The sequence below is a fragment of the Equus asinus genome, chromosome 25, assembly GCF_041296235.1.
Source record: "Equus asinus isolate D_3611 breed Donkey chromosome 25, EquAss-T2T_v2, whole genome shotgun sequence".
Classification (NCBI taxonomy): Eukaryota; Metazoa; Chordata; class Mammalia; order Perissodactyla; family Equidae; genus Equus; species Equus asinus.
Window position 1 is genome coordinate 48,281,517 of NC_091814.1, and position 21,762 is coordinate 48,303,278.

The 21,762-nt window shown below is 35.0% G+C and overlaps 1 protein-coding gene across 2 annotated transcripts in view; it reads right to left on the bottom strand.

Annotated features, from left to right (window-relative positions):
• KLHL20 (kelch like family member 20) overlaps window positions 1-21,762 on the bottom strand; it is a 54,947-nt gene that overhangs the window by 22,910 nt on the left and 10,275 nt on the right. For both annotated transcript variants that reach the window (XM_014852885.3, XM_014852886.3), the window contains 4 exons: window positions 19,043-19,616; window positions 8,375-8,533; window positions 7,520-7,614; window positions 5,043-5,158 (listed from right to left, as the gene is read on the bottom strand). In XM_014852885.3, coding sequence (XP_014708371.1) covers window positions 5,043-5,158; window positions 7,520-7,614; window positions 8,375-8,533; window positions 19,043-19,616 — 944 coding nt within the window. The remainder of the gene's footprint in view (window positions 1-5,042; window positions 5,159-7,519; window positions 7,615-8,374; window positions 8,534-19,042; window positions 19,617-21,762) is intronic.

Here is a 21,762-nt window from a genome sequence, read left to right on the forward strand (position 1 = left end):
GAACATAAGTTATGACTTTTACTTATTCCATTGGGATTGCTATAATCTTTAACTTTCTAAATAAGTTAGTCTTACGTCCATTTTACAGAAGAGGGCAAGGACACCAATTCAAATCAGGTTGGGAGGTAGAGTGGCATTTAATAAATAGAACACTGCATTTAGTTAGAAAACTAGGACTTGACTGTGGCCTCTACTAAGCTATGTGATCTTGGGGAAATCTTGGAAACTATCTTATTTGTAAAATAAGAAATAAAAATTTAAAGGTGAAATAATCTATATATGAAACTGCTTTCTAAAGTATAAAACCTACATTAATGTAATGTGTTATCGAAAGCCAAAAGAAGAACTATAACTCAGAAGCCTGTCTTTATTTTTTTTAAAATTCTCTTAGGGGAGAGGGATTTTGGCTCATCTACTCATGGTCTCTTAATAGGTCCTTTTGTGACTAAAAATAATACAAAAATTCTTATGATTTATACTGCAAAATATTTTGCTTTCTGTTTAATCTGCAGTCTGTACTAAATTCTACATTATCCAAAGTGACATTTAAGATCAGAAAATATCTTGAAGAAATTACACTTTTCATAAGTAAGTAATACTCAGAATAATAGGTTCAAACTGAGTTCCATAAAGCTTCTCTGAGTGCTCCCTGAAAAAAAGCGTAGTTACAAAGGATATATTTAATTTTTTATTCTTTCAAATCATCTCTATTTCAATCTAAAATAAGAGCTAGATACTGCAGCTTAAAAAGTGAAGTCCAAGGATACCTTAACCTTAAAACATATGAAAACTGATGTTTTCTAGGGGGTGTCATTAACTTCCTGAGCCAGACTAGAATGGTAGTAATGTTGCTAACCTTCTTCGAAGTATATTTGAAAATTCACTTCTTTATTTCAAATCTCAATGTGCTGTATACATTTTGTTTTATTATGGTTTCATTTAAATCAGGATATTCACCTAATACTAAATCACACTAAGTTTTCTGTATATTAATTTGATTAAATTTGAATTCTGTATTAGGCTATATGCTAGGATTTTCAAGATCAGAGAAAATATCATAAATTCCAAAGTAAAATTTGGCTGCAAATGTGAGAGTTATAAGCATTTAAGACAAATCAAATAGCCTAATCATTAAACCTCGGGCAGAATTTTACAATGGAAGCCATTACATTTTGCATTCCATTTTACAATGGAAGCTTTTTATTGGATTACATGGCTCCAAGTCAAATTAATATCACTTCATAAACTGTGCTCTTTGATACTAAAGAAGAAGAAATAAGCCTTTAGGAGACCACACTTAAATCTTTCCTGTCACCTGGGGAAACAAGAAAAGGAAAGGGTTGTTCAATTCCACTGCCTTATGGCGATTGTATGTGCATTATGATTTCCAAGGCAGCAGGGTGATGGCATAACTAGGATAGAACTACTTATCATTATAAGCCAAGGACACTGTACTTAGCAAAATAAAGTGTACGCGTTGTCCTTGCCATGGGAACTCTCAACTTAAGTTACGCAATGTACCTAATGAAAATTATTGCTGAAAAGGGGACATATAGTTTTACATATGTGAGATGTTCACTCTAAAAAGAATTACTTCAAAGAGAGATTTGGTCAATAGTGTTACCTTAAAGAAAGAAACTTCCATAAAGTATCTGGAATAACAATTATTGAACTGTGAACACTAAAAAACCCCCAAACAAATCAGAAACACAAAATTGAGAAGCATCAAGAAGCCTAGGGCTGGCCCCGTGGCTGAGTGGTTAAGTTCGCGCGCTCCGCTGCAGGCGGCCCAGTGTTTCGGCGGTTCGAATCCTGGGCGCGGACATGGCACTGCTCATTGAACCACGCTGAGGCAGCGTCCCACATGCCACAACTAGAAGGACCCACAACTAAGAACATACAACTATGTACCGGGGGCTTTGGGGAGAAAAAGGAAAACAATAAAATCTTAAAAAAAAAAAAAAAGCCTAATGGAAAACAAGAGGATAAGCCAGAAGATATTAATAGGAGTAAAATGCTCCTGAGTAAGAAACTACTGAGATTATAGATTTGATCTTAGGCTTCCAGGGTTTATCTCCATAGAGTGATGAGGAAAGGAAGACTCAATTTTCCAAAGTTAAGTGAAAACTGGTAATTTGGCATTCCAAAGATAATGAAAACAAAATCGCAATAAAAACCAAAGCAAATTGAGGATTAAATTTTAAGTAGAGACAGATGGGTTAAGATCTAAAATAATGTCAGTGAACACTATCACTCGAGAATGGAGTTCAGATCTGGATAACATAAAAACACTAAGAAAGCAGGGAAAACCAATACTAGTTGTAAAGGAAAAGACTTAGCAGCTTTTCTCAACAAATGAAAACGGAAACCACAGGGGCTGGCCCTGTGGCATAGGGGTTAAGTTTGAGTGCTCTGCTTCAGTGGCCCAGGGTTTGCCAGTTTGGATCCCTGGCACAGACCTGCGCACTGCTTATCAAGCTATGCTATGGCAGGCATCCCATGTACAGAGTGGAGGAGGATGGGCACAGATGTTGGCCCAGGGCCAATCTTCCTCAGCAAAAAGACGAGAATTGGCAGCAGATCTTAGCTCAGGGCTAGTCTTCCTCAAAAAAAAAAAGAAAGAAAACCATAATAGTGTAAAAAAGGTGAGATGATTTAACTTTTCATTGTTATATTTTTGTGTTAATCAAAATTTCTATACTGATTATGTATTCACTTTTATAATCAGAAAAACAAAAAGTGTTATTTAAAAATAGGTTATATTTCACCTACAAAGTGACCTTAGTAATCCATTACTGCTACTGGCATGTGCTTTCCAATTTTCTTTTTCCATTAATCATGATGGGTCGATGCTAATTTCTCACTAGTGTTTCTCAGGATCAACATGCAATTAATCTTTGTTGATTGCCTACTCTGACAAGATTGCTATACAATCTGGAAACTACAAAGATAAATTAGAAATGGTCCCTGCCCTCAAGTGGTTAACAATATAGTAGAGGAATCAGATACCCAAACAGCAATATGGCACAACAAACTACTTTTATAAGTAAAAGACCCTTAAGAACATAATTTATCTAGTTTAACCAACAAAGCTAAACAAATGTTATAAAGACATCCCTGTGAATCTAACTAGATCTGACGATGAATTTATTCACCAAGCTATGGCAACTACAGACTGCTATGTGGGAGCGAGAATGCAGATAGAGTAGGTGTGAGCATGCAAGTGTCGTGTAAACCTATATGAGTGTGTGAATACATACCTGTGCATGCATATATAGGAAAGAAAGTCACAGGAACAAGTAAGAATGATAATAGAAATGATAAATCCATTAATAACAATAAACAGAGACATTAAGACACTGGAAGTAAGAGAGATTTCAATGCATGATGAATTAGTAATTAAGTTTTAAATCTAAACACGAATGAAAGAATGCTTTCAAAAGAGAAGGAAAATACCTTATGCAGATTAGAGAGGAAAAGAAAACCTGGTATCATCTTTCTTCTTGAAGAAATGTTGTAATCCTCTACATGAAGAAATTTAGATAAAAAAATTTTAAAAGAGAGAATTCAAAACATAAATTGTCAAATTTTCCTCCTAAAAATATAGGGTAAAAATATACTCCCACATGCCAAGAGAAAATTAAATTGGAGAGAAAAAGAGAGGCAAGTGGTTAGGCTGATGGGAAAGGATACTATGCCTCAGCAATTGCACGAAATTCCCTGATGAAAAGGAATAGAACATTTCACAGATCAAGATAGGACAATAGAATACGAGAACAATTAAATCTAGGGAGCCATGGAATCCCTGAAATTTGGGAGCTTAAATATAAAGACTACAATATGTTCCAGTTAGCTTTATGAGTCAGGATTTGAAAAAACTTTGAAGAGAAAGAACTTGCTATAGACTGAACGTTTGTGTTCTGACAAAATTCATATGTTGAAATCTAAGGAGGTGGGGTCTTTGGGAGGTGCTTAGGTCATGAGGGCAGAGCCCTCATGGATGGGATTAGTGCTCTTATAAAAGAGACCTCAGAGAACTCCCTTGCCCCTTCCACCATGTGAGGACACAGTGAGAAGATGAGAAGATGGCCTTCTATGAAGAACCAGCAAGCCGGCCCTCAGCAGAATGCTGAATCTGCCAGCGCCTTGATCTTGGATTTTCCAGCCTCCAGAACCGTGAGAAATAAATTTCTGTTGTTTATAAGCCACCCAGTCTATGGTTTTCTGTTATAGCAGTCCAAATGGACTAAGACAGAACTAGTGAGAAGTTTTACTAAACAGTAGGAAAGTTATTATTCAGGTGAACAAGGGAGCTGAATTCACATGGATGCAAGTGAAACATCTGAGATGGAAAGTTCTCAGAGATTTAGGGGCCAACAGTAGGAGCCAAATGATACAGCAGGTTGTCTTGGGCTCAATTCAGCTCAGCAGAGCTAGGAAAGAGTGTAACTGTTTAATGTAAGACAATGTTTTTTGACAATTCCATGCAATTATGAGGAGATTTGCACACTGGTATATAAATTAATGCATATGACTCATTTTAACAAAACATCCCCTGCATGACATTTTTAGATTTATATAAAAATAGAGCACTCTTTTAGAGAATTACCAGAGTTAGTTCATGAGTTACCAGTCAAGCTACATGACAAATTATTATGTGTCTCTTATGACAGTGGATATCACAACTGTCCAAAGGACTACTCAAATGACAACTTCCTTTTTTTGTTTTTTTAAAGATGGGCACCTGAGCTAACAACTGTTGCCAATCTTTTTTTCTTTTTTTTCTGCTTTTTCTCCCCAAATACCCCCAGTACACAGTTGTATATTTTAGTTGTGGGTTCTTCTAGTTGTGGTATGTGGGACAGCGCCTCAACATGGCCTTATGAGCGATGCCATGTCTTTGCCCAGGATCCAAACTGGTGAAATCCTGGGCTGCTGAAGCAGAGCGCTTACTTAACCACTCGGCCGCGGGGCCGGCCCCAAATGACAACTTCTTAAGTGGGAAAATATTCAGTTTGGCCACAGTGCAGTAAGATCCAAACCTGCAAAGAGTACTTCTCCACATCGGATAGGTTTCCGTGGTCTTGTCCTAGGTCCTTGCATTAGTGGTCGTTCTTGAGGCAGCAGGAGATAGTTTTTAGCCTCATCTACCAAGTCTCTGTGGAGAAAATTCTGTGTTTATTCTAAATGTCTAAATAACATTATTAATCAAATGTGGTTTAGGAATATGTAAATTGGCAAACGGGAGCAAGCATAAATCAAAACAAATCATAAACGCTAGCCAATATTAAAAGGGCCACAAACATAAGAGCAATGATGCCGGTTACAGTGTGAGTTGTGAACTGATTGCTATTTCCATTATGACTTCATATTGTAGTGCAAATTCAGCCTAAAACTCAACATGCTTGGGGCCAACAATAACTTAGGTAATCTAAAAATCACAACTCAATTACCAGCCTGCAGAATTGCTGCTTCCTAATGAATTTTATTAGATTCTGCAGGATACTGGCAAAGTGGCACATCAGCCATGGCACTAGATATTTGCTAGATTAATTAAAGGAATAAAAACTAGGTCAAAAATTGGATTGCTAAAAAGAAACACTGTACTGTCATTTATTATTAATTTACTATCTGGTACTGTATGAATGGTTTACTCTCAACAAGTCTACTGAGGACGAACACATTTTTTTTTTCTACCTATTAAGGTACTTACTGAGAAGAACTTAGTAATTACACTTGTTAAACACAATATCCTAAGACAAACTATTTACATATATACTTCTTTCACTTGAGAACTTTGAGTGATTCAGTGCCTGATTAGTGCAAATTCAATGTTATTCTTTTCTCTCTCGACTCTGAAAGTGTTTCCTAAACTACACTATATTTTCATTTCTGTAGTTATTTTATGTTACAAAGAGAGATCATTTATTCCTGCTAGACCAGTCCCAGGCATGACCCAATTATGCACTTGATTATATGGCTTTGCTAAGGCCCCTTCTGAGTTTATTTATCTTAAAAACAAAAACAAACCAAAACCAAAAAAAAAAAACAAAAAACAAACCCCAAGCTATTGACCAAGAGCTTTTTCTAGCTTCCCCAGCCTTAAAAACAGACTGTGATCTCCTAATAGCTGGTTTTTGGTTAACTTGTTCAGCAGTTCCTAGAAATAGAACAGAGTAATACTTAGCAGCCAACACAAAATTAATAGTAACGACGACGACAACCCTTACAGTTATGTGCTAGTCCCTGTTTTAAGGGCTTAATAAATATTAACTCATTTAATCCCCACCACAGCCCTACGGAATACGTCCTATTACTACTCCTACTTTCTAGATGAAGGAACTGTAGCAGAAAGAGGTTAAGGTAACTTGCCTAAGGTCATAAGCTAGTAAATGGTGATGTCAGGATAGTAGGAACGGGCTTCTTTTGAAGTGCCTTTGTAAGTACCTTTACTTTCTGCATCAGAATCAGTACAATCTGCTTTATGTTTTATGGGGGAAGGGCACCTTTGTATTGTTTCTTCAGATCTCAGCATCCATAATTCATACGGTTTTCCTTCTGCTATATTTGGGGAACTTAATTATCATTTGTCTACTTTTTAAATTTAAAAGATAAACATCTAAAATCTCCTCTAACATCTCTTGTTAAAGGGACAGGCTCCAGATTATAGAAGAAATGCAAATGAGTCTCCATGGCTGACCTCTCTTATAGGGATTCCTGATTCTGGAACAAGTTTCTTTAGTCACTAAGGGAGACTCAAAGGTCAGTGTAGGTTAAGGAGTTCTGAGTACTGACTTGCTCTTTCATTTTTATGTATGGAACATGTGGGGAAAAATAATTTAAAAGATTATATCGTTTCAGATTTGAACTTAAATCTTAAAATGTGTCAAACTGGGAAAAGCAATTTATTAAATTTTGTATATATTACAAAGATAGCCCAATAAAACAGGTGTTTTGTGTGTTTGTTTGCTTTGTAAATGCATTTAGAGTTTCTTTCAATTAAAAACCATGATGAAACTGCTTCATTAAGATCCAGTGGAAACTGTTCCCCAGCTCCTTTAGGAGTGTGGCAGATCTTTAACTACGTCCACAATCTCAGAAAGTAAGGCTGGTCCTGTTCCCTGACTAGGCATATATGATGAAATGGAAAAGTGCTCCTGACACACTTTTTGACAGAATCAACAGCATTATTTAATTTATCTCAAGAAAAAATGTATTAGCCAAGAATGGCACCTTCAAATTCAAGCTTGCACCAAAATCTTAGAAATCTACCTCTTTATTGCCACTTCTACACCAATAAGCACCACACATAAAAACCTAATGGAATAGAATACAAGAAGTTCAGTCCTCTCTTCTTCCATCTCCTCCTCTTGACCCTAGCCCAGAAGAAAAACCTGTTAAATACTGCACTGGTTTTGGCACTAAGAAACACAATATTTATGAAGCAATACAAAAAAGGAAATTAGGAGAAAGTAGGAATGCCTAGTTGTTGATTTTCCCCACACAGGGCCATTCGTACCTGCATTCTTCATCACTTTTGATGAGGGGATCAGAGCCTACTGTGCCCACCAGGAACTTGGGACTGAGCAAAGGCAGACGAACATGCTGCAGCACCTAGGAGATAATCAACACAAGGGCACGAGCTCCCAACTGCAAGATATTTAAGAGAATACATAACCCATGCTCCCCTATTGTGTTTCCAATTATTTTAGGATTAATTAATAAACGATAAAGTGGGAGGGAAGACATAAATACTAAAACTAAATTTATTCTAACCATCAATTCAGTAATTAGAATAATCAGAAAATTTAAAACACTAGTATCACTTTAGAATGTTACTTTAAGCTTTCAGGAATACATTATAAGCTTCTCTATAACTAGCTTAGACAACGGGACTCTGGTCCAGAATATTCTAGTCCCGAAGAATTAATAATCCAGAAGAATATTCTATTAAATTGCTAAAGACTATAGTCATAAAACAAGAACACTGAATGTTCTGTTTAGTGACCACTTATGCCGCATATCATCCCTTTACTCTCCAAAATGTGGTGGGATTTCCAAGTCATAGGGAAGGGAGGCATGATAATTGCCATCCTTGCTTTCTTTTGTTCATTTTGTACTAGTTAGGTTCTGACTTGTGCTATAGCCCAAACCTAGAGTTGATGCAAAATAAAAAGGAAGCAAAGGAGCAACAAGTGCATAATGATAAACACTTAAAATGCTTCTAAACACTTATTTCCTTGATTATTTGGAAAAAGATGGTCTTTCTTACAGTCTAATATAAGGGACAGTGATAACTTTCTTTTTTGCAAGTCAAATACATATTATTCCATCCAGGACAAAGCAGTTACTTAGAGAAGCATTTCCATCATACCTGGGGCAATTGAGGCCTTCTTTCTTGAATGCTGTATTTGACCCAGGCCATCACTGCATTGAACACCTGTTCTTCACTGCGAACGTTTAGTTCATCACTAGATATTATATCAATGAGTTGATTGGCTGGAAGCAACATGAACTCTTCACTTTCCATCACCTGTTCAAAATTAGGTGAATAAAAGAAAAAACTCTGTGGTCATATTTAATTTATCATCTCAATATTTTTCTTGAGGGTTATGTGGCACAGCTCTATTCCAAAATGGAGGTGAAATTCAAAATAGTACCAGAGGAGAAGAAAAGTTTAAAAAGGGAACAAAGATAGGGTAGAGCACAGAGGATTTTTAGGGCAATGAAATCATGCCATATGACATACTACAATGGTAGATACATGTCATCATACATTTATCAAAACCCAAAGACTATATAACACCAAGAGTGAATCCTACTGTAAATTATGGACTTTGGGTGATAATGAAATGTCAATGAAGGTTCATCGGTTGTAACAAATGTACCTCTGGGGTGGGATATTGATGTCGCGGGAGGTTGTGCATGTGTGGAGACAGGGTATATGGGAACTCTGTACTTTCTGCATAATTTTACTGTGAACCTAAAACTGCTCTAAAAAATAAAGTTTATTAATTTAAAAAAAGGAACAAAGGAGAGTACAGAGAACAATTAAGATTTAGGAAAAATAATAATTTGTGATTCAAGAAATTGAAGAAAAATGACATCTTTTTCCTAAAATGAAGTAAAAAACAATTTATGTTCAAAATCAACTAAACTAATACCAAATTATAACTCTAGAAATATAAGAGGCATACAAAAAAGTCACGGGGCTTTCAGAGGAAGACTACTTGCTGAAATGGCAGCATCTAGGGCAGAAACACCAAGGGGCCAGTTTAAAAAACGAAGAGGGTGTCAGCAATTCTACAAGGAAGAAAGGATACAATAAGGAGCAGGAGAGTTAGACTCATGAAAACCTCTGAGGACCAAACAACTCTGATATATGTACATCAGTGAGAAACTACAAACATACCAATAATTTACCTTTACCCAAGGCTAGGGAACTGTCAGGATGGAGATGAAATGGCAACAAGGGTATTACCTTGTTGTGCAGTCTGGCCACAAATCCCAAGATCTTGTACCTCTTGTCATCAGCATGTAGAGTAAAAGGGAGGGAGAGGAGGGAAACAGTCACTGCTATACTCCATGTGGTTTGTTCTCCCATTCAGAAGATTGTACTACATACGGTGTCTATTTGTGCAGGAAGGATGTGGTTAAGAGCTCAGATTCCTACGTGTGACCTCTAATACAGATGCTGTATTCTCTGGGTTATATGCCTGCTGGACAGGGTTATCTTTATGCTCATCAAAAAGTCAGAATATTTAGCAAGATACAAGATACGCCATTTGAGTATTTGATTAAAAATGTTTTTCCCAAGTACATTACAAAAAAATGCAAATGCTAAAATAAACAGTTAAGGGCTATAAGGTTAGCTATACTTATAGCAGAAAACACTAATGAGTACTTCAATTTTTATGGCACAAGTCTTCAAATCATCTTAGTGAGAGACTTTATGGGATTCAGGAAATTAGATAGGTAACCTTTAAACTCTACCTGAGATTGCTTAGCCAGATAACTTCGTAGTAAGAATGGCTGCTCTATACTCTCTCTGGCAAGGTTAGCAGATGAAAGATTTAGTAAATAAAAATACAGGACATACTTATACTAAAAAATTATTTGTTGTTCATCTGAAATTTAAATTTAACTGGGCACCCCGTATTTTATCTGGCAACCCTATGTTGGGGGCTATAAAGGTAAGGGTTAAATTTGGAGGCTAGCTCCAAGTTAAGTGTGCTGGCCTTCACGGCATGCAAAACTTTAGCCATGGCTATATCTTACTTTCCTCTTATTTTCTTTTCATTCTAGTTTCTTTACTTAAATACAAGTATGGTATCATATATCTTAGTGAAGTGCCTTAACATTCTTTTTGGATCTTTCTCAGAGTATAATTTTTTTTCCCAACTTAGTGATTACAAACCAAATGTTATGTAAATATCAATGATCACCAAGTTTAAAGTTTAATAATAGACCACTATGATATTAACAAGTCACTTACTGGAAACATTAGATGGCAAGGAGATGTGAAAATCTGTGTGAGAAAATATCTGTTTGGCACTAAGAGTAAAGAGTAAAAATAATGCTTTTGATAAAGCCTGGTTAAAATGTCACTTCTTTTTCCACCAACAAGAAAAAGATATCAATGATCTACTGTTAGGGCAATCTAACACTGAAGTCTATTCTTGAACCAATAAGCAGGTTAAGAAAAATGATGCATTAAAGTATCTACTTTTTAAAATAAGAGTTTACAGGAGATGTGAATTTTAAGTCCCACACTATTATGGTAATGAGCTTACTTTTAGTTTCTTCAGATGAATGTAGATGCAATTTGAAGAATGAATGAAGCTGAAAACAACAAAATGAATAAGCAGTCATCTAGATTTGTTCTAACAGAAGTGAATGGTGAACTCATTGTTGAGTTGAAGGACAATTTTTAAAGATTTTATTTTTCCTTTTTCTCCCCAAAGCCCCGGTACATAGTTGTATATATATTTTTTTCAGTTGTGGGTCCTTCTAGTTGTGGCATGTGGGACGCCGCCTCAGCATGGCTTGATGAGTGGTGCCATGTCTGCGCCCAGGATCCGAACTGGTGAAACCCTGGGCCGCAGAAGCGGAGCGTGCGAACTTAACCACTCGGCCACGAGGCCGGCCCCATGAAAGATAAATTTTAAATTTATGTTTATTGGCAAGAGTAACACTATATGAATTAAGGTAGGTCTAATGGAATAGAAGGAAATTAAATATAGATTTAACTTTAAAAATAATTTAAGTGAGTCATGAGTTTGAAGCCCCAAATAATGACTTTTGCATCTACACAGAACGGTTCCCAGTCTATGAACAGGGGTGAGGTTTTCTCACTGAGATTTCATTATGGGATGAGTCAGGTTCACTTTGGAAGCAGGGTTAGAACCAGAAGAGATTCCAAAACTTTCTCTACTGTTAAGGATATTCTTCAGATATTTGAAACTACTTTAGATCTAAAACACAAGCTTGGGTTAAAGCAGGAAATTTTTAAAAATCAACTTTATTTATTTTAAACATATAGTTCAATGAGTTTTGATAAATGTATATACTCATTAACCATGATGACAATCAAGATATAGAACATTACCATCATGCCAAAAGGCTCTAAAGCAGGGAACTTTTAATCTGGGGTCCAATGACTTTGGCAAATTATTTTGGAAATTCTTAGTGATTGCAAATCTTTATTTTTGGACAGTGGACTTGATATTTGTAAAAAGTGTAAGGAAATTAAGAGTCAAGTCTGGTAAAGAAGGTATGTGAAGAAGTTACATTATTTTGAATGAGAAATCAAGTGTGACTATAAAATATTGACTATTAACTTTAGTGACATACAAACTTCATTTAGTCATGGAGTGTTCCTCTTTTCATATTTAAATTCATGAGAGATATTGATCTGTAGTTTTCTTTTAGTGTCTGTGGTTTCGATATCAGGGTAATTTTGTCCTTATATTTGGCAACCTCCTCCTTTTTTCTGAAAGATTTTGTGTAGGATTAGTATTATTTCTTCCTTAAATGTTTGACAGAATTCACCATCTGGGAATGGCGTTTTAAAATCATAAATTCAATTTTAAATTGATGGCTTTTAAATTATGAATTCAATTTCTTTCAAAGATATAGGGTTGTTCTAGCTTTGTTTCTTCTTGAGTCAGTTTTTGTAATTTGTGTTTTTCAAAGAATTTGTCCATTTCATCTCAGTTGTTCAGTTCAGTGGCAAAATGTTAATAATAATCCCTTATTATCCTTTTTTAATGACTGAGGGATTTGTAGTGATGTCTTCTCTTTTATTTCTGAAACTGGTAATTTGTGTCTTCTTTGTTCTTTTGATCCGTATAGCTAAAGGTTCATAACCATTGATTGATAAAAAAAATTAAAAGAGATTACTTTGTACACCTCTATACAACTAAATTTGAAAACCTAGATGAAACTGATAATTTTCTAGGCAAATATAGTTTATAAAAATTGATCCTAGTAGAGAAAGAAAATTTCATAGAAGAAATAAAGAAAATTATCAATAAACCACTTCACAAAAAAGCACCAAACCTAGACAATTTCACAGGGAAATTCTACCAACTTTCAGAGACAACATAGTCCCAATGTTGTATAAATTGTTTCAAAGCATGGAACATGAAGAAAAACTTCTATCTCATTTTCATGAAGTATAACATTTATATCTAACCTGATAAAGATAGTACAAGAAAATTAAAGACTAATATTGCTTATGAATATTGATATAAAAACACTAAATTTTTTTTTCTTTTGCTGAGGAAGATTTGCCCTGAGCTAACAACCACTGCCAATTTTCCTCTTTTCTTTTTATATGTGAGCCACCACCAAAGCAAGACCACTGACAGACGAGTGGTGTAGGTCTGCAACCTGGGAACCGAACCTAGGCCACTGACGTAGAGTGCAGTGAACTTAACCACTAGGCCACCAGGGCTGGCCTAAAACACTAAATAAAATACTGGTGGGTAGATTCCAATATTACATTAACAGTACACCATGACCAAAAGGTGTATACCAATAATACAAAGATGCTTCAATTTTAGGATTCCATTAATATAATTCATATTAATAACAGGTTTGAGAAGAAAATTAAAGGCCCTGGACAAAGTTCAATACCATTCCTAATAAAAAGCATCCAAGAAAACAGGAATTGTTGGACATGGATACTTCCTTAATATGATAAAATATTCACACCTCAAAGCTAGTATATTACTTAATGGGAAAACACCAGAGGCATTCCTACTAATGCCAGAAACAAAGGAAATATGTCCAATATGTCCATTACTATTTAACATTTTACTGGAATTATTAACTCAAGCAACTAGAGAAAGAAAACAATTAGAGGCATTAACAATTGGAAAAGAAGAAATAAAACTATTGACATACAGATGACATGACAGGATTCTCAGAAAACTCTAGAGAATCAATGGTAAAAGTAACTCAAAGAATAAGACAATTCAGTAAGTAGCTTTCATATATATTAATGAGAAGTGGTTAGAAGATATAATGGAGGAGAGAAACCTATTTACAATGGAAACGAAAAATACACTTAGAAATAAACTTAAGAAAAAATGTATAAAACCTAAATGAAGAAAACTATAAAACACTCATAAGAGACACAAAAATAGAAGTGAAGAAATGGAAAGACACTTCTCATTCTTGGATAGGATAACAATGTCACAAAAATGACTGTTCTTCTTAAGTCAACTTATAAATTAATAGAATCCCAATAAATATACCATCAAGTTTTTTTCTTAGAGCTGGATAAGGTGATATTAAGTTCATTTGGAAAAATGAACATGCAAGAAAGTTAGGAAAACACTGAAAAAAAAGTTTTATGATAGGGGTACTAGCCGTACTATGTATTAAAATATACTACAAAGCCTCAATAATTAAAACATTGTAGAAAATAGTGTGGTACTGGTGGATGGCCCACAATAGAAAGTCCAAAACCAAGCACATACATAAATTTAGTATAAAAGAAAGATGTTATCTCAAATCTCTAGGGCAAAGAGAGACGTTTAAATACACAGTATTGAGACTAGACAGCCACTTAGACAAAGATACTATTAAGTCAACATTTTATACCATACATAAGATAACCTGGGTGTAGGGAAAGCTTTTCAAAGTCTGCCTCAAAATCCAGATGCAATAAAGGAAAAGACTGATACATTTGACAATATTAAAAAAAAACAAGTTTTGCATGACCACAAATACCATAAGCAGAGTTAGAAGGCAATGCAAACTGGGAAAAAAGTTTATAACACGTTTCACAGATAAAAGGCTATCACTGTTAGTATATAGAGAGTTTTAAAACATTGAAGAGAAAAAAGACCAAAAATCTAATAGAAAAATGGGCAAAAAATATTAACAGACATTCACAAAAATTATATAAAAATAGCCTTTAAGCATATGAAAGATATTCAACTTTACTTATTTTAAGAGAAATGCAAATTAAAACCATACTGAGATTCTTTTTCTCATCTATTAGACTGGCAAAAATTCAAAAGGCTGACAAGTTATCCTTTTGGTGAGGCTGTGGGCAAACAGTTGCCCTCATATACCACTGGTCAGAATGGTTCTACATCACGTAAAGAGGGGGAATTTGGTGGTATTCAGCAAAATTACATTTACAGCTAATCTTTGGCCCTGCAACCTCATTTCTAGGAATTTATCGTGAAGTTAAACCTCCAACAATAGTGAAATATTCATACACAAGGCTATTCATTGCAGCAGTATTTGTAATGGCAAAATACTGAACACTACTACCTAAATGCTCAAACACAGCAGACTGAGTGAACAAACTGGTACATCCACATAAGGAGAACAATGCAGCTGTGAAGAGAGAACAAGGAAGACCTCTATGAACTAGGATCTCTATGACTGAATTCCAGAATACATTAAGTAAAAGGCAAAGTGTAACAGAGAATACAAAGAATGCTATCTTTTGTGAGGGTAGAAATGGAAATAAGAAAACATACATATAGCTGCTTAATTTTACAAAAGTAAACACAGGAAGGATAAACCAGACTATAAAGCATCAAAATAATAAATGACAACAAAGGACTATAATCCATTGACTAGAATAAGAGTCTATGAGTCAATAATACTAATCAATCAATCAACCAGAACAAGGAAAATTCTTACAGCAATATGTAGATAGAAAAATGGAGCTTTTTTTTTTTTTTTGGTAAATCACCATTTTGCAACCATCATAGTAATAACTGATTCAGGCAGAAATTATCAACGGATGTTAAAATATGTGAGTGAAAGTTTGATGAGGAACAGGATATTTACATGAATTCAAAGCATCTGTCCATAGAAGTTCTTACTAATTACAAAAGGAAAAATAAAAAACTTAATGGAGGAGAAACTTTGGTGACTCCACTTAACTAAGCGATCAAAGTTAACATAACCAGTAATGGAACAAATAGACACGATGACACTGAGAAGGACAAAATATCACTTATGTAGTATTCCTGTCAAAATGTATAACCTGAATCTATGCATGAGGAAACCTCAGACAAGCTCAGACTGAGGAACATTCTACAACATAACTGGCTTAAACTCTTGAAGGTAGAGGAAAGTTCTCCAGATTTTCAAGAACTCAAAAGACAACTAACTACAGTGCATGATCCTGCTCTGGATCCTGGACTGGAAAAAAATTCTTATAAAATACAATACTGGGACAATTGGTGAAACTGGAATATGGACTATGAATTAGATAATAACATTTTTATCAATGTTAAATTTCCTGAATTTGATACTTGAACTGTGGTAAGAGAATTATATATATAAAAAATGTCCTTGGTCTTAGAAAATACACATTGAAATGTTCAGGAATAAAGGAATATGATGAATGCAATATACTCCCAAATTGTTCAGAGAAAAATATATAACAAGAAGAGAATGATAGCAAATGTGGCAAAACGTTAACAACTGGTGAATCTGGGTAGAGGTTATATGAAAGCTTTTTCTTTTTCTCACAATTTCCTGTAAGTTTGAATTTTTTTAAATAAAGTTAAAAACATTTTTCCAATGTGATACATTAAAAAATGGTATCTTGTTTTGATGCTTCTTTAGTTATGTCTAAGGGTGAGTATCATTTCATGTTTATTTTACATTTGAATAACTCTTTTGTACACATTGCTTATTCATATCCTTTGCCTATTTTTCTATTCTGTTTTTCTTGATTTTTCTCATTGAATTTGTATGAGTTTTATGGGAATTAGTGTTTTTTCTGTCATGTATGCTCCAAATAGGTTTTCCGAGGTTGGTATTGATTTTTTCATTTAGTTTATGGTACTGTTTTTGTTGTTATAAAGAACAAAAATTTTTAATTTTTATGCAATCATTTATGCATCTTCCTTTCTGGCTTCTGGGTTGTATTCTGCTTAAAAAGGCTACTTTTACTCCCAGCTTACTAATGCTATCTTCTAGAACTTTTAGTATTTCATTTTTTTAGGTTTAACTTATTCATCCATTGAGAATTTCATCTGTTTAAAGAGTTTGTTTTTTCCTCCAAATCACCAGTTTTCCTAATTATATTCACAATTCCACTTTCCTCCACTGACTTGAACATCTACGCCCAGACCCTTCTAAGCTCCACTGATCTGTTCCTTCTCTAGAACCAAAATGTTTGTAATATTTTTACTATATCTTAAGGCCAATGGCTCTAATATTAATTTTCAGAAACTTCTTGGCTATTCTAACATATATATACATTTCCTCCTTCTTAAAAAAATCCTTTCCTTTGCATTTCCTGACTCCAGACTTGTGGTTTTCCTCGTCTTCTCTCTAGTTATTCCTAGTTTCCTTTGCCAGCTGCTCTTTTAGTAACCATTCTTCAATACTGGAAAAATTTTAGGGCTCTTCTCCTCTCTCTCCAGTAGGTGATCTCATTGGCATTGACTTTTTTGACCTTGTTTATGGTGCTTTTCTGTTATAAAAATGTTTTAAACTTTTACGCAATCAAATTTATCAATCTCTTCTTTTACAGTTTCTGGGTTATATCCTGCCTAGAAAGAATTAAGACATAGACTCCTAAATTTTAATCTTGGCTTAGCCTCTTTTCTAAGAAACAGACTCATATAAACAGTGGCCTGCTCAATATCTCTATTTAGATATCTCGCAGGCATCTCAATCTGAATATATCTAAACAGAATTCATGATCTTACCTCTTCAAACTACTCCCCTCTCCAGTACATTTGTAGTACAAATTCCCAGAAACGGGATTGCTGAGTCAAAGAGTGTGTGCAGAAAGTGTGTAATTTTGATAGACACTGCCAAATTTCCTCTCAAAGGGGTTTTATAGCTATTTCTCTATGGCCTTATCAACAGGGTGTGCAAGCAAACTTCTGGACATTTATAATTTGATAGATTACAAATTTGTAATCTTATAGACAAAAAATAGTACTTTGGGGCGCTGGCCCAGTGGTGTAGTGGTTACATTCGCATGCTCCACTTTGGTGGCCTGGGGTTCACAGGTTCAGATCCCAGGCACAGACCTAGCACCACTCATTAAGCCACGCTGTGGCAGCATCCCACATAAAAGAGAGGAAGATTGGCACAGATGTTAGCTCAGCAACAATCTTTCTTAAGCAAAAAGAGGTAGATTGGCAACAGATATTAGCTCAGGGCCAGTCTTCCTCAAACACACACAAAATAGTACTTTGGTGTAGTTTTAATTCGTGTTTCAGTAATTATGAACAAACTTGAGCAGATTTTCCTATGTTTAAGGGCAATGTTTCCTGTTTACTGCCCATTTTTCTGTTAGGCCATTGGTCCAGGTTATTGACCAAGTGGAGCTCTTCGTGTATTAAGGAGATTACTGTCTATGATATGAGTTGCAAATATTTTCCCCCAGTTTGTCTTTGACTTTTATCTTGCTATTGTTGTTTTGTTTCACCATGCAGAAATTTTTAATTTTTATGTAGTCAAATCTATCAATATTTTCTTCTATGCCTTCTGGGTTAGTCAATTAGAAAGGCCTTATTTGCCTAAAGATTTTAAAAGAATTGCTTTATGTCATCTTCTAATATTTTCATGGTTTCATTTTGTATTTTTAAATCTTTGATCCATTGGAGGTTACACTGGTGGACAGAAGAATGATATTAAAGTGTAAAATGGACCATGTCTTTCCTTGGCTTACAACTCTTTAATAGTTTTCTATTGCTCTTGAGATTAAATTTCAAATTCTTAACATGGTCTATTAAGTCTACTGTGATCTGGCTCTGTTCTTTCTGTAAAATCACTATGTAACATCCTCCCTTTTGCTTTCTGGATCTCACTGGGTTTCTTTTAGTTCCTCAAACCAGTTATGTTTCTTCATGTCTCAGAATTTTGCATAAGTTGTTCCAGAACCAAAGCTGAATCTCTCTCTAATACACTGTTAAATCATCCAGGGATGCTTCTTTGTAGCACCTATGAACTGTAATTAATAACTTGTGTAATTATGCATTTAAAGGCTATCTTCCCTGCTAGATTGTAAACTCCATGAGAAGAGACACTCTAGGTGTCTTGTTCACTGCTGTAGCCTCTGGCCAAGCATAGCTTTGCAAATACTTATTAAATGAACGAATGAATGAAAAATAACAGGTTTAACGAAAAATTCTTTTGATAATATCTAATTTCATTTTTTCTGATTATTAGTTCATCAAATAACCTCTAATCTATAATTCGTTCTGATGAACAATCCATATAATCAGGAAGGAAATACTTCATGCAATCAGACATAGAGCTCCTTAAGAATTAACAAACTGTATTCTACCTTATAAATTAGCTTTTTATGAAGATCGCTAGGGAGAATCAATCTCTAAACTTTAACTTCTGCTGATAGAACACAAAATTGGTCTCTAAAACAAAAACCAGGCTTAGAATTTATAACAATTTATTTCTCTGATGAGTTAGAATCAGCAATAAATACCTAAGCAGATATGTGTTAGTTAGCAGAATGTGAACCCCCAGTCTTTGCTGACAAATACATTATGAACGCATTCAAACACCAAGTACAACTTACCTCTTGAAAGTTATGTTGAGTGAACTTGTCTGCTATCCTTAGCAACTCACGACACGAATGTGTGTCAGCAAAAGCCCGGATGCCAAGGCAGTTAGAAGGATCTAACTGTCTCTTTAAGAATTCACAGCAGGCTTCCTGTATTTCTGCCAGCTGGAGGAGGCATGCGGCTGGCAGAAGGGTCTGAACATTGCCCTCTTCCACTGTTATCTGGGAGGTATATGCAAAGTCAATCAGTAGTTCCATAGCCCTCTCATCTATGTCTCGGATCACTACTTCTGTCTGACGGCTCTCTGCCAATTCTCCTGTAAACATAGCTCGGAAATAGGGACTACAGGCTGACAGAATGACTCGATGGGCATATATCTTCTTAGCGCCCACAACTAGCACCACATCGCACAGCTCCCGGTGCTTTCTCAGAAGGTTAATCACTTCCAAGGTTTGTCGAGGGTGCTTGTCTGAGATATAGGGCATGCGGGCAGGCTGGGGAACCCCTTCTGGCAGTTTGTTGGGGTCTCCAAGGGTGCAGCGGCTTGTTACATCCATTCCAGTCTCTCCTGGTCGAATGTTGGTACACCTGCAGAATGGGGGCAGGGAAGAGAAGAGAAGATGGCAATATTATTAGAAGCTCACTCTTGCCATAAAGGGTCAAGAGACGGGGAAAGGTGCAGGTAACCAAAAGAGAGAACTAGGGCCCCAAAGAGCTCCCTTTCTAAGAACTCTAGAACTCATAAACTTCCTTAAAGTCTCTTGAAGAATGAACAGTATGAATTCCAAGTCAGAGCCCTTTCACTATGCACTCCCATAAAATAAGGGACAATTCCTTTCTCATGTCAGAAATAGACTAGACTGTCTCAGGCCACATCTTTTACAATTGCCTGCAATACATTAATACAAATTTATTTAAAAAATCTGTAAATTATTCTCTTTCTGCACAAAACATTCCTATAGACTTTAATTCCTTAATCTAGTTTAACCAAAGTCTTGATATTTGTTATTTTTCTAAAATACAGAAATGTTTCTTTCTCATTATCGCTGGGTGATATTTTAAATTTCTCTAAGGTTTAGCACAAAATCTATAAAATATAGCTCATGTTGCATGAAAAGATCAGAAGGAAAACAGGCCAGGGTCCAAAAAGTTAACTTTATATTTTTCCTTCATTCTAAGATGCATAGTTTTCAGTTTATATAGTCAATCACAATGGTTCTAAAGAAGTAAAAAACAAAAGGAAAGAAAAAATCACAAGCATAGGTTACAAAAAGTAGTGTGTCACTGGGATGCTATGGATAATTGCTGAGGGCCAGACATAATTCAGAGGATCCTTCAGTCTATGAGAGAGGAAAGCTCAGAATCAAACTTTGTGATATTGAAGAAAACTGAGGTATCAATTATATGGATAAATATGGGCTATACTGTCAGCTAGTAAGAAAAGTTCTGCATACATTTAATGCAATATTTACATTTCTAAAAAGTTATTAAATCAACTGTGTATCTTATAAGCAAGGAAATATAGTAAATAACTATGTAGTTAATCACATTAGTTTGTTCCTAAAAGGGGAAAGAACCAAATCAAATATTTTAGAAGCCATTCACAGGGAGAAATGAAGAATTAAAATTACTTCCCCTGCATAAGTTGGACTAAGTCAAACCACAGATGTCTTAAAATATTTACCGCATCTTAAATTGAGATTTCTTTTTGGCCCCCAAGTCTAACAGGTCTGATCCTTGGGTACTATGGCTATTCTGGTATTATAATTTTGATATTTATTTAGAGTGTTTATAGCTATAGGTAGCATAAAGTTTCAAAGCACACTCTAGAATCAGATGGACCTGGACTGAAATCCTAGTACTGACAATTACTGGACAAGTTACTTTTCATCTCTAATCCCCAGTTTCTTTAGCTCTAAAATGAGTAAGTATTTACCTAAGGCAAAGATTAAAGGAGACAATGTATATGAAGGCTTTTAGTTCAGTGCTTGCCACAAATTAACCATTTTAAATTGTAGCTATTATAGTAACAGAACTATCTACATCCCTTTCAGATAAGGTGGTTATGCTTATCCATATTAAAAATCAAGTCTAAGTTAATGTTTCAATTAATATTTAAATGAATTTTGAATTAATGATAACAAGTCTGGATTGAAGTTTATCTTTACTTAGAAATTCTTTCTTCACAGTTTACAAACAGTAAAGTGGTAAGGAAAATGGCAGGTGAAATATTTATTTATTTAGCAGGATTCTTAAGAGTCTCCAGAAAAAGATTTTGTTAGACTAATTTGGGGCTAGAGATACTAAATCTGAATAATAAGCTTCATTTGTTTAAAAGTGCTATATGTGTCCAATTGCTCACTGATCAGAATCAGTGAAGTTTTACTATAACTACAAAAGAAATGTAGAGATACCTATATAGACAGTCCTCACTTTACAAACTGTTTTCTAAAAGTTTACTTTTATATTGGCTGTTTGGAGGTTCGTATTTTTCTATAGTAAGAGCGCTGTAAAGGGGGGCCAGGTTTAGTTGTAAAACTAATTCAGTTCATCAAAAGCAGCACTAAAAAATGAAACAGAAGAAAAAATATTGGCAAACATTCCATTTAGGTAAGTATGTTTCAATTGTGTGTGTGTGTGTACACAAATAAATTCATATATATTTGTATAACTGGGTCCCTTCATAAGCTGTAGGTTTTATCAAAAAAGTTTAAAGGCCACTGACATAGAGTTC